Here is a 13483-nt window from a genome sequence, read left to right as displayed (position 1 = left end):
ATCGCAGCCCCCATGAGGACGTGAGGCAGCTGTGGGGAGGGCTTGCTAGCAGAGACATCAGAAATCTAATAAATTCCCAGTTTTCTGTCATTTTTTGTTAGCCGACGCCGCTGGCAGAGGAGTGGTGTTGCCATCGGTTGTCAGGAAAGGATTTCCAAATGCAGTTGTGAAAGATGCTCCAGCACGTCGGGACGGCTCCTGGCAGGGCGCGGTGCAAGGCTGCAGCTCTGACATGCAGGCGGTGCAGTTGGCTCTGTCCCGGTGGTTTTATTCAGCATTCCCCTCTTGCCCCCCTCTAAAAGATATATTCCTGCCACGAATCTTTACAAGGGATCAGAAGCAGCAGGTGTGGGCTGTTGCTGTAGGAAAAGGCAGCCATACCCCTCCTCATCTCACACAGTGCTGCCGAGGCTGGAAGCACCAAAAGTCTTGAAAATGGATCTTTTTTTTTTTTTTTTTTTAATACCCCCCCACCTGCTTTCTACACCCAGGGAAGAGCTGCAGCAGCAACTATGGTGAGGCCAAAGCTTTTCCTAATTAAACTCCCTGTAATCTGCTGTGACAGCCCGGACCTGTAACCATGACAATTACCACCACGACCCCTGGGCACCGTGTACCTGCCCAGGGCTGGGGGCACCCAAAAAAGCACACATTAACACCAAAAATATTGAGGGTGATGTGTGCAGAGCAGGCAGGGCTTGATCCTGCAGTGGTTCTCACAAAATCTGATGTTAGCAGACCCTGAGACCATTTCAGATGTGCTCTCCAGCATCGCCCCAGCATTATTCCTGCTGCTGTGATGATCCCAGGCTACGCAGGCTGCAGCTGAGGTTCTGCAGGCAGAGGGTTTCTGTCCCCCCCTGGCACACAGAAGCTCAGGGTGGCCTCACAAAGTGCCTCGGGACCAAAGCAGCTCGTCGTCCAGCGTGGCTCGTAACTCTTACAAAATCCCTGGATGTGGAAAGCAGCTCCCAAACGGGAATCTTTGAATTCCACGAACAGAAGTATTTCTAAATGATTACATTACTGCCTCTTGAAAACACATGGTGGAAAATCAAACAGCGGTCCAGAAGAGGTCTTCTCTTCTGCAGTCTCTGCTCGGCGGAGACCGCATCCTTTTACAGCATCCAAGGAAACATTTGCCAGGGTGTCAGAAGCTTTCTGCTCATCATCTCCAAGAAACGGCCCCGCAAGGGTCATGTGCAGCTCCTCCGAAATCCTAACACTCCGCATGAGAAAGAGCAGATACAGGCTCCCAAGGCTGCGCCTATTTCTTTCCCGGGCCTGTTGAAAGTCCTAATGAAAACCAAGTTTCTCTTGTGCTCTGCCTGCACTGCCGAGTCGAAAAGCGAGGAGTTGACAACAAGGAAAAGAAATCCCGAGACGCAGTTTTTTGTTGGTGGGGAAGTAATTTGGCGTCATCCCCGCATCTGGCCTTTAAATGAACACATCAGCAGCGAGTCGCTGTGCTCCTGCTTCCCTTCGGGTCTGGGTCAGAGGCAGCCCCCCTGTGCTGGAGAGGCAGAGCTGAATCATTTGCCCTGTGGGTTAAAGCCATGTGCTTTTCACCAGGACCCGACATTTGGGAATTCAGCTCAAAACAGATTCTGAGCACACTTTCTCAAGCAATAGCCACGATAATTAGTCATTAGCACCTATCATGTTTTGCTTCCTTAATAGCCGGGGGATAGAACATTTGTTAATACTTAGTGGTGTTTTCTTGGGGTTTGTTTCTGTTAAATCAGAACCTTTTGGAAGCAGAGCCCGCAGTTGCAGGCAGATCTCCTAAGGCCTGCAGTTGCATCTCCATATCCCAGAATGGCACGTTCATTTTTTCTTGGTTTCTTCTGGGGTACAAAAGGCTTCCATGTTAGATTCTGGTGTATTCTTTAAAAACAAAGCCCATATCTGTGGGTCAGATACACCCACGGGGAAGGACATTTCACAAAATGAGCAAGGTCTTCTGTTGAGCGTTGCCCGTGGTGGCACTTGTCTTCCTTCTCTCCGTCAGGTCAGCTCCGGTTCATCTCGTCCCCCCTATCCACAGGAGGACAGCTTGCTTCCCAGCTGAGAGGTCCGGGCTCCTTTATCCTTGTTTAGCTGAGGATGAAGCTCTCCGTTTAACGCAGGCCAGAAAGAGGGAGGTTCTTCTCCACTTGGCCATCTGCAGGTCTTGGGTAACGAGACTGTTGAGCTTGAGGCCAGAGGTGAAGTGCACGATGCCAGCTCTGAAGGCACATTCACATTTGCAGCTTTTCTCCTTTTTCTTGCCGAGTTAGGCTCACTTGGTTTGAGAAGCTCTTAATGAATAGATATTTTTAAGCTTTTTTCTTGCTTCAATGAGATAGCATTTAAGGGTGGTTGTGTAATTAAACAGCTACTTGGTATTGTTAACAAAAGATTAAACTCGGCAGCGACTCTCCTAACTCACAGATGCCTTGGGAATTCAATGACCTTGAGTTTGCTGCGCTTGAATCTTGCCTCGGACACTTGGCTTCCTTTCCCAAATGCTTTGCAGAGGCGAGCGAGGCTCTGCGAGGCTCCGGGGTGAAGCAGGCGCCTTTCACGCGGTGCCACGTAAGAAGAAATTGTGCTGACCGAGTGCATTTCTCGCTCAGAGCATGCCCTCGGGTCACGGCGGAGCACATCTGGGGCTGCCTCTGCTCCTCTGGCAGCCAGCTGTGGCAGTTTGGGGTGCTGGCTGCTTTGGATGTTTGGCAGAGATTCTCAGTTTAGGAGATGGAGCAAACGGGAAGCAGTGGTGCGTGATGGCACCGGTGTGAGAAGTGACTTGGCTGAGGGATCAGCTGGGAAGGAAGCCTTGTGTCCCAGCCTAGTGGCGTCTCCTGCATCCCTTCCTAAATTTTGGCATTTGAGGGGGTTATGGGGCCGAAGGAGTGGCCAAGTTGGCTGGAAACAAACATTGACCCCTTCCTTCCCCATGTTTCCTCCCACCATAACTGCCCAGGAGCATCTCCAGTCACGCAGTGGCTGGCTGTGGGACTGCACCTCGGGATTTAAAGCAGAAAGGCTGGCGGGATAAGAACCTCGTGGATGCAGAGCTGTGTTCGGAGAGGTCCCTGCTGGCTGAGGAAGCAGGGGGCTGGCAACCTGCTGTGGCTAATTGCCCCGAAGCGGCAAAGCCTGATGATGAGCAGTGCCCCCGCGGGGGAACAGCCCCTTGCCAGCTGCCCACGGGCATCTCCTCCCAGCTAGGTGACACGAGCCAGGTTTTTCGGGCTTTAATTAGTTTGGCTTTGTATTTAAAGCACATCTCGGGCATTTCGAAGGCTGCCGTACGACATGTCTTGTCCGCGAGTGCTTTTCATGAGACTTGTGGGGCTGTGTTTTCCGGGCTGTGGCAGCACAATCTGGAGCTGTGAGAGAAAGCCCTTGGGGGCTGATCCGTGGCTGCAGGCCAGGTTCTGCATAAACCGGTCTTATTTTTTAAGTCCATTTTCTCCGGTACACTTTTTTTGGCCTGCAAAAGACTTCTTCATTTAAAACGAAGAACATAACACTCCCTCTTTCAGTTGGTCTTCTGGCCGGGCGCCAGGAGTGCCCACAACAGCTGTACCACAGTTTAAACCTTCAGTCTCTAATGGTTTGGGGAACATTAGGGTTTTTAAGGCTTCAACAGGTCTAGAGTAAATAGTGATCAATAAAGAGTAGCTCTTCTTTGTATCCTTACGCTCTCGGCGCTCCGCACTAGAATAAAGCATGCTTAGAATATAATCACTGCAAAATTAATATCCGTGAAAGGCTCTTTTTTTTTTTTTTAGGGAATCACAGAGAAACCTGTTTCCCTGAAAGATGAGTTTGCAAGAGTTCAGCGAGCAGGAGCCGGGTCAGAGCCATGTGAAAGCTGGCACGTAATGCCCCGAGACACGTGCCCTTGTGTCACAGCCCACGGGGAGCTCCGAGCTGCTCCAGGACAGGGACAGCAGCTTGTAGGGATCCCTGTCTCTTCCATCTCCTGCTGCCCACCCATCTCTAGTCGTAGGGTTGTGTAAATGTCTGGTCGCTGCCCTGCTTCCCATGAGCTGCACTCAGCGTGGGTCAGAGCGCTTGGCTCCCTGCAGGTGTCACCTCCTGGGCTGGAGCAAGGTGGCCAGCGTGGAGCAGACATCTCCGGTCCCATTCGCTCTGGGTTGGAGCACTGGGAAAGTCTCGCAGAGATTTGTTTTATTCTCAGCTCAGATTTCCAGCTTTTGGAAGAGGCAAGAAGTGCTACTGAGCGCTGAGAAGTGAACCTGCCTGGCCAAGGGGATACTCCTGCATGGCAAGCCACATCTTGGAAATACTCCTGCTACTTTTCTTTTGCTAGGGGTTCCTATCTGTACGTCCACTGGGAAGTTTCATAACATTTTCCTACCCATCAGTATCCCATTAAAACTTTGTTGTGTAATCTAAAAGCCTTTCTGCTTTCATGGTTTCCTCTCGCAGCTAATTCGGAATGCCCTAGATGGCAGTTCTGGAATAAATGCACTCAGGCTGCATGGTCTTGATTTTGGTTTTGTATAAATTGAAAACAAGATCTGAAATTAAACCCCATTGTCCGTTTCCCTTTAAACAACAGTTGCCTAATTATGAGTTTTAAGAATATTTATCTAATGCTACAATGCCCTGGAAAGCTTGTGCCTGTGGTTGTAGTTAAAATGTCGATGAGATCTCCTGCCTGTTACCATGCACATTTTATTCGTAGTGCTATATATATAAAAATATATTTATATATATATGTATATGTTGTGTTGCAGAGGGTAGATCAGTGGAGTCAGGACAAATATACATAGGGTACTGCAGCTTTTGTGGCTTTCTCTTGCTATGTGAGCTCTCCGTTGTAATAAATTGTGCTTCCTGCCTAAGTGCATGTGATCTGAGGTCTCCGAGAGCCCTTAGCCCAAGCAGCAAGGGTCAAAGTGGACGAAAAATAACGTGTTATTAGCAGAGGAAGCAGCACAGGGACACCAGTGATGAACAGAGTGCAGGTGAGTGGCAGAAGAGGCTGCTCGGGAAAGCCTGAGCACCTCTCTGCTGCACACAGGAGCACACAGCCAGCCTCTGCCTATGGCACTCTTAAATCCTGCACTTTTCTTAAACCCTGGGCGGCTCGTTTGTGCCGTGCCAAGAGCCCATAGCCAGGAGCTTCTCTCTCAGCCACGTCGTGGTATGATATTAATAAGAGGCAGCCTCTGGCCCGAATTGCTTCCAGGCAGCAGGAGTCACTCGGGGGAGAGCGGGCAAGAAGGTGACCGGGGGCAGGAGTGGAGATGGGGAGGGCGAAGAGACGTGGAAAAATGTGCTGGCTTTCTCAGCCCAGCTGAAATTCCCCCCCAAATGAATGACATTTGCTGAGATTAAAACCCAAGCACACGCAGGTTGCTCCTGCGCTGCCCGCAGTGACCGCTGAGGTTCAGGTCGAGGGATGTGCACAGCTGGGTCCTTGGGGCAGCGGCGATTAAACCCAGGTGTCAGCTTATCCCGGGGGTTCAGTGTCTGTCCACAATAATGGGAAAAATGCGATCGAGGGCCTAATAAAACAGGGCCTCTGCGGGGCCCGAACAGCTGGGAGGAGCATCGCTTCCCTGCCTGAGAGGGGGCCTTTCTGTGCCTGTGCTTCTCCTCTTCGTGCTCAGTTCAACTGTCGTCACACTTGGGTCTTTGTTATGTTTGTCTTTGGGATTTTAGCCCTGATAATTTTTATAACCCTTTTGTACGTACTGTATTACCTATGGCAGATTCTGTTGGCAGCAACACAGACTGGCTCCTCTGTTAAACAACGCCTCGGTGTCCACTCCTCCGGCAGGTCGATGGCATTTGTGTTTCGATGCAGAATCAACCCGTGACCTTTTAAAATGCCCATTGTCCAGGCTGGTGTGCAGCACTGACCTTAAGGGTTAGATTTTTTTCCCCATCTCCTCGTTCCAGCCTTCTGGAGCTGCTGCAGGAATCTCGGGTGCATTGGGCTTTCCACTGACATTTTAATTGACAGGGGATCTGCAGCTTTTTCATCCTTCCTGCATGGCACTGCAGTACTTTCGGCTGGCATATTCAGCACCTTGACCAAAACATTCATCAAACTGGATTTTTTTGTGTGCCTGTACTCTGTGGCTTTAATACCTTTTACAGCAACTGGGTGTAATGGAAAAGCTGTCATCATCCTTGCTTACTATATATTCGGCATCCTTCTTATTGTTTTATTGTCATTATTAAAGCCCAAGGGAAGCAAAGGAATAGTGAGAGTTTTGTAGTGGAGGCTTCGTGTTTGTGTTTCCTGGCGATCGCTGTTAGGAAGCAATGAGCTTAGGATCTCCTTACTGCTCAGTTGTTTGGCTGACGCTGGCGTCTCCAGAGTGGGCTGTAGTAATCCCAGATCCACGGTAGATGTTTCTTTCACCAGTTTACAATGAATAATCCTCTTAATTTCCTCGACTAGCAGCTGGTATTGCTACAACCTGTGCCTAAAACCAAGAAGGGCTTATTCAGAAAGCCTTCTGGCCGCGCGAGCAGGGAGGCATTTTCTCCCCGTGGGGGCTGCGTGGGCTGAGGTTCCCAAGTCCGGCGCTGCAGGGCCGCTAACTTCTCCTTCCTCTCTTCTAGATGCAGCAGCTGTTCTACGAAAATTACGAGCAGAACAAAAAGGGCTATATCAGAGACCTGAGGAACAGCAAAATCCACCGGGCTATCACGCTGCACCCCAACAAGAACCCCCCCTACCAGTACCGACTTCACAGCTACATGCTGAGCCGCAAGATAGCGGAGCTGCGCCACCGCACCGTGCAGCTGCACCGAGAGATCGTCCTGATGAGCAAGTACAGCAACACAGAAGTCCACAAAGACGACCTGCAGCTGGGGATGCCCCCCTCCTTCATGCGGTTCCAGCCCCGCCACCGGGAGGAAATCTTGGAGTGGGAGTTCCTCACGGGCAAGTATTTGTACTCGGGTGCCGACGGGCAGCCCCCTCGCCGAGGAATGGACTCGTCGCAGCGGGAGGCGCTGGACGACATCGTTATGCAGGTCATGGAAATGATCAACGCCAACGCCAAGACCCGGGGGAGGATCATCGATTTCAAGGAAATCCAGTACGGCTACCGCAGGGTGAATCCCATGTACGGGGCAGAGTACGTGCTGGACTTGCTGCTCCTCTACAAAAAGCACAAGGGGAAGAAGATGACCGTCCCCGTCAGGAGGCACGCGTACCTGCAGCAGACCTTCAGCAAGATCCAGTTCATGGAGCACGAAGAGATGGACGCCAAAGAGCTGGCCAGCAAAATCAACCAGGATTCCGGATCCTTGTCCTTCCTCTCCAACTCGCTGAAGATGTTTGTTCCGTTCCAGCTCAGCAGATCAAAAGTGGAGAGGAAGGAGCTCAAAGACCAGAAGATCAACATCCTGATTCCTCTCTCCGGACGGTTTGACATGTTCGCGAGGTTCATGGGGAATTTTGAGAAGACGTGCCTCATTCCAAACCAGAACGTCAAGCTGGTCGTCCTGCTCTTCAATTCCAACTCCAACCCCGACAAAGCAAAACAAATCGACCTGATGAGAGATTACCGCTCCAAATACCCCAAGGCCGACATGCAGGTTTTACCGGTGTCTGGGGAGTTCTCGAGGGCACTGGCTCTGGAAGTCGGATCCTCTCAGTTCCAGAACGAGTCTTTACTTTTCTTCTGTGATGTTGACTTAGTGTTTACCACAGAATTCCTCCAGAGGTGTCGAGCCAACACGGTTTTGGGTCAACAAGTATACTTTCCCATCATTTTTAGCCAGTACGATCCAAAGATTGTTTATAGTGGAAAGGTTCCTAGTGACAATCATTTTGCCTTCACCCAGAAAACAGGTTTCTGGAGGAACTATGGCTTTGGTATTACCTGTATTTACAAAGGTGACCTGCTTCGAGCCGGCGGCTTTGATGTCTCCATCCAGGGCTGGGGCCTTGAAGACGTAGATCTATTTAACAAAGTCATTCAAGCTGGCTTAAAAACTTTCCGAAGCCAAGAAATTGGAGTAGTCCACGTGCATCACCCTGTTTTTTGTGACCCCAACCTTGATCCAAAACAATATAAAATGTGCTTGGGGTCCAAAGCTTCGACGTATGGGTCCACGCAGCAGCTGGCTGAAATATGGTTTGAAAAAAATGACCCGAGTTTTGGGAAAAGCAGCAATACTAATGGCTCAGTGAGGACAGCCTAATGTCCAGCTATGCTGGAAAAGACTTTTTTTTTAATTATCTAATTTATTTTTGGGAAAATGTTTTTTGATAATTCACTTTTAAAAGACCACACAGGATATATTTTAGAAATCATCGTTGTTTTCTTACAAAGTGCTCATTTTGAGAAGAACAAGGCCGTTGGTTTTTTTTTGTTGTTGTTGTTGTTGTGTTTTTGTTTTTGAACAAAACTGTGATCAATATTTGCCTTCAAACAAACAAACAAAAAAAATGTTTTAAGAATTATCTGACCGATCTGCGGAAGCCTGACTTGAATTAGAATTTCCTTATGAACAAAAGATTGTTTCCTACCTTTTCCATTGCTGTCTTCGTTGCTAGGATTCTGTAAATTGGGACCTGAGCGTTCAAGCAGAGTGACAGAACGCTGTATCTAAAAGTCGTTGTGACTGCTGCAGTGCACAGATTCTGCTTTTTTTTTTTTTGTTGAGGATAGCCTTTATTTTTGAAATTGTGTTGGAACAAAACGAATCAGTGTGGCGATGGTAGGGGTGTTCGTTGCAGGAGTTTTTTCAGATGGCTGATTATTTCAGTTAAAAATACACTTCCACTTGTTATGGCCAGGCAACTTGAAGGGAGGGGAGAAAGTAAGCACAGCCTGCGATCAGATCGAGTCCTCGTAGAAATTTTTGTCTTTTATATTCGGTCCGTGTGTGGATCCAGGGTTGGAAGAATCCGTGGTGGATTCTGTGCTTTACCCTCAACCGCTGTCCTGTCCGGAGCCGAGGCCGCATGATAGAGAGAGGCTGAAGCATAAATGAATGAAATAAATCAAATGAGAATCCCTCGCAGAAAAGCGACAGTACACACCGAACAATTAGAGCTCCCTAATGAGGACTTTGAAAAAACTTCCAAACAAAGTGTACTGCACCCGATTGCATCGATTTTGTTCAGTTACGTGATGTTAATGGGAACAATTATTACATTTGATTACTAGTTTTGTTTTGTTTGGTTTTGTTTTCTGTATCTGATAGACCTTTAATTTATTTAATATCCATTGTTTTAGGTTCTTGACCTTTCCTTGAATATCTGTTAGTCATTTTAATATTTTATATATATATATATGTGTGTGTAAATATATATATATATATTAGGAATGTATTGCATCTTCTCACTGATAAGGTAGTGTACATCATATTTGCAGCAAATGATCTCCAAAGATTACTTTCTAAAATATTTTTTCATGGATCTTTTTTTTTTTTCTTTCCCAAATTTCTTTAACATTTTTGGAACGGCTTACGAAAGCTTAGGAATTTTTCTTGGTATCCTAAGAGGAATCGGGGATGGGGAGGCTGAATACAAGGAAAGTGTGATCCCTATGAATTAACACCTAGCAAGGTTAGAGAAAATATACAAAATAAAGTGCCTTAAAGCCAGAAAGGGAACCCTTTACACTGAGACTTAAGCAGTGAATGGACGTTGTCGTTGAAGCAGATGATCTGTCGGGACCTACCTACCTGTAAATATCTTGCTCAGCAGAAACAAAAAATAAAAACCAGCGAACAATATATTTTTCTATCGTATCCTCCAGCACCATTTTGTCTCGTTGCTCTCAGTTCCACTTTGCCTACTCTTTGGGAAGTGGAGAATGGCGAAAGAAAGGAGAAAAACCGATGCTTAGGTTGTTGCCACGTCTGAGGGGATCTTATGGAGTAATTGCTATTCCAGTAGAAAAAAAAAATAACCATTGTTTACACATGTATGGAATATGAACTGCAACTAGCGTAGAGTCGATGTCTTATAATGTTCATCGTTTTTTGGTGACAGTCCCAAGGATGTAGGTACTTGGATGGATTCAGTGCATGGAATTTTTTTTTTTTTTTTTAAGACTTGCTTCTAAGATGCAATAAAGATTTTTTATTTGCAACCGGAGCTCCTCATGTCGTCTGCCTCCGTCCGTGCCCATGACGCAGCCCTGAAGGTGAATTGGCCTGGGGAGGTGAAGCCTGGCAAACCAGCCCCTCTCTTCCAAAAGGTTTTGACCTCTCTGATGTGTTTCAGCCTGGAAGGAGCCTGGTGCCACCTCGCTGGGCTGGGGGAGAGGGAGAGCAGCCTTTGTGGTGGGTCCCTGGGTGCTCCCGGTTGGGTTCAATGGGGGCTTTGGGCTTGTCCCTGGGGAGAGATTAAAAGTGCTCCCGCAGCTAACAGAGACGTCTGAAAACAGCCGTAACGACACATCTGAAGTGACAAGGCTGAATAATTGAGTTGCGTTTTGTGAATTTAAGACAGTAAAAATAATTGTGGAAAGCATTGAGTGCTTACTTCGAATAGCTCTGCTGCCTTTATCACGGGTGTTCAGTATCGGTGTGGGGCTTTTTGATGTGAAAAATAAAGTCCCAGAGCAAGAGTTTTAGGGATTACAGAAATGTTTCTTTGCAATAGGGAGGGGGGAAAACAACAACTTGTATTTGTGGCTGCAGAACAGAGCTCGAAGAATATGGACCCTAAAGAACTGCACCAGAGGATGGGGGGGGGGGAACAACCTACACTTCCACCATATTTATTAAGGTTTATGATTATGCAGGACTTCTTTAGCCCATAACAGCTGGTAGAAGCAGAATGCATTTAAATGCAAAAAGCCATTTAATGAAAAGCACCTGTCCAATGGTTGTTTTTTTTTCAGTTGCTGCAGTTTGCTCCAGCTCCCAGACGAGCCCAAGGAGTGAACACGAATTTTACACCAAGCTTGGAGTCAGCTCCTGAGGCCCGCAGCTTAATTGAGCACGTATTTTATGGACTTGCAGCTTCAAAGTAATCCATTTTAAAGTTCAATTTTAAATTATAACCATCTATGATAAAGTCTAACCTTATAAAAGAACATTTTATGCTAAAATAAGCTCTAGTTGCTGCCCGAGTTTAAGGAGGTTGCACAGGTGGAAGCCATTGGGTCTCAGGTGCTAACCCAGCCTCCGACGGAAGTTACTTTTGGAGCTGGGACTGTACCTTTGCAGTTTGCTTCATTTCTTCGGTTCAGGGAGAAGGTTTCTAAATTTTGAAAGGTGAATTAGCAGCGGGGATGCCAGGAGCATTTGCCTGCAGCCTGTTCAGATCCACAGGGTGTGAGGACATCAGTCTGAAACAACGTGGTGACCGAGAGCAATATGCTCAGCTGCTTCTCCTGTGCTTTAAAACTGTTAAAAAAAAATGTGAGGCACTTCTTTCCCTCGTTCTCCCTGTGTGCTTAGCCATGGTGCAGGGTGGCAAGGGCAGCAAATCTGCAGTGAGCCTCGGGCTGGGGCATCATGGAGGCTGCGCTGGGCTTTGTGCATTAACACAGGAGTTAAATCGGACCTGACCCTTCAGGGAGGAGCTGGATTTACTGCCACCCTTTTCTAAAAGCAGCTTCTGCCCTTGCTCAAGGATAAATGGCATGAAGAGAGGGGATGGGGAACGAGAGAGAACGGGACTGGGAACGGCAGCACGGCGCTTCGGTGGCCACAGCGCTCGGAGCGCCTCTTTGCAGGTTAAACATTTGTGTGCAGCTTTGCAGAGTCACGGTCCGTGGAAGGATTTCAAGTTCTGGTCCTTCAGGCACAGTGGGTTTTTATTGCCCTGAAAATGAGTTACCAGCTTTGGCCTCCAAGCGAGTTCCCTGGACCTGGCCGTACGGCGCCTTCCAGCAACATCAGCAAGAAAGTCCCAGCCCCGAATCTGCTTAGTCTGGAGTTTTCGGTGCAGGGCTAACTTTACGCTGCAAATCATTAGACTAAGTCGTTTTGCATGAATACTTGCTAAAAATATTCCGCTTGCACAGCCAGCCTCACTCGAAAGGTTTTTGGAAGCCGTCCTTCAGAGGCCGTGCAAGCCGCGCGAGCAGGTTTCTGTTCGCCCGGGCAGCCGCTGCCGGGTCCCCCCCAGCCCTTTGCTTGGGGATCAGGTTGCTGGGCCCTGCTTTAATAACTGGTTTTGTGCCCAGCTCTGTAATCTCTACTGCTCTGGGACCATGAGTTATTGCTCTGGCTGGAGCAAATTCACTTTTTTGGGCCAAAAAGCGCTCAAAGGCTTTTTTCCTCTGCATGAGCAGTTTTGGGGACATCAGCTCCCCCGGCTTGGGCACATTCAAGCTGCAGCGCAGACTCATCCCGTGGGTTTACCCCCCCCGTGTCCTGCCCCTTGGCACTGCTGCCCCAGGAGCTTCTCTGCCCTTTTCCAAGCTGCTGCTGACGTTTCCCAGGTGCAGGCGCCCCCAAAGCAGCTCCCTGGGGGGAGCGGCGCTGCCAGCGCAGAAATCCACCGGGCTGCAAATCACCTTTATGAGCGGGGAGAGAAAAAAAAATATTAAAAAAATTGAATTAACCTCAAAAAAAAAAAAAAAAGAAAGCAGACGGAATACGGGGCTGGCTGTATTTACTTTCACACTTTAATTCAATAAAAACCTCGACTTTAATTCACCTGAATGGGCTCCAAGGTTTCCAGCGGGCTGGAAGCAGGGGTCCCCAGCACAGGGGAGCTTCGCTGGGCGCGGGGCCGGCTCCGGGCTCCTGCTTTGCTGCTCGCCGCCTCTTTGTTCCTTTAGAGAAGGAAGACAAAAAGGAAAAACCCCCAGAACCCACACCTTTCTGCTTTATTGACTTTTCAGTGACAGGGCTCCTGCAAGGGGCACACTTCAAAGCCGCTTGAGTGATTGTGTGCTAAAACAAATGCCCAGAGCAAACAGGCTGTGACATGGGGAAGCCGGGTGCTGTTTGCTCTGCTGGCGCTGGCTCTGCTGGGGGTGTTTTGTGTGGTTCTGAAACCAAAGGTGGGCCCTGGGGCACCTATCCCTATCCCTAATCCCAATCCCTAATCCCAATCCCTATCCCTAAACCCAATCCCTAGCTCTCTCTCTGTCTCCTTCCCCATCCTCATCCCTTTCCCCACCCCCAGCCTATTCCCCGTCTCCTTCCCATTCCCTTCTCCTCCCCTTCCTCTCCCCGTCCCCATCCCCGTCCCTTCTCCTCCCCCAGCCCCATCCCATCTCCATTCCCCTCCTTATCCCCAACCCATCTCCAAGGCTGCAAACCCGGGGACGTGACCGATGGCTTCTGTCCCTGCAGGCCGATGCTTTCCTTCTTTTTTTGCTCCTCAGAGCAAGCGCCGCGGTCCTGTGCCTGGCCCCCAGCCCCCCCCCCAGCCCTGGCTTCTCCCCCAAAATAATAAGAAAAAAATTAAAAGAGGCAAAGCAGCGGGGCACTGCCGGGATCACTGCCCCCTCCTCCTGCTTCCCAGCCAGCTCCCTGCCTTGAGACGTGGCCAAGGTAATTCACGTCAAAACGC

The 13483-nt window shown here is 48.9% G+C and overlaps 1 protein-coding gene across 1 annotated transcript in view; it reads left to right on the top strand.

The window, feature by feature from the left end:
- The window catches only part of CHSY1 (chondroitin sulfate synthase 1), a 57875-nt gene extending 47824 nt beyond the window's left edge, over positions 1-10051 (top strand). Inside the window, exon 3 of the mRNA XM_084293127.1 lies at positions 6601-10051. Coding sequence (XP_084149253.1) covers positions 6601-8193 — 1593 coding nt within the window. The 3' untranslated portion in view covers positions 8194-10051. The remainder of the gene's footprint in view (positions 1-6600) is intronic.
- The last annotated feature ends 3432 nt before the right edge of the window (positions 10052-13483 follow it).

The sequence above is a fragment of the Netta rufina genome (genome assembly GCF_964035555.1).
Source record: "Netta rufina genome assembly, chromosome: 11".
Classification (NCBI taxonomy): Eukaryota; Metazoa; Chordata; class Aves; order Anseriformes; family Anatidae; genus Netta; species Netta rufina.
The sequence above is the reverse complement of the archived record's forward strand: the minus strand, read 5'-3'. Positions and strand labels throughout refer to the sequence as shown.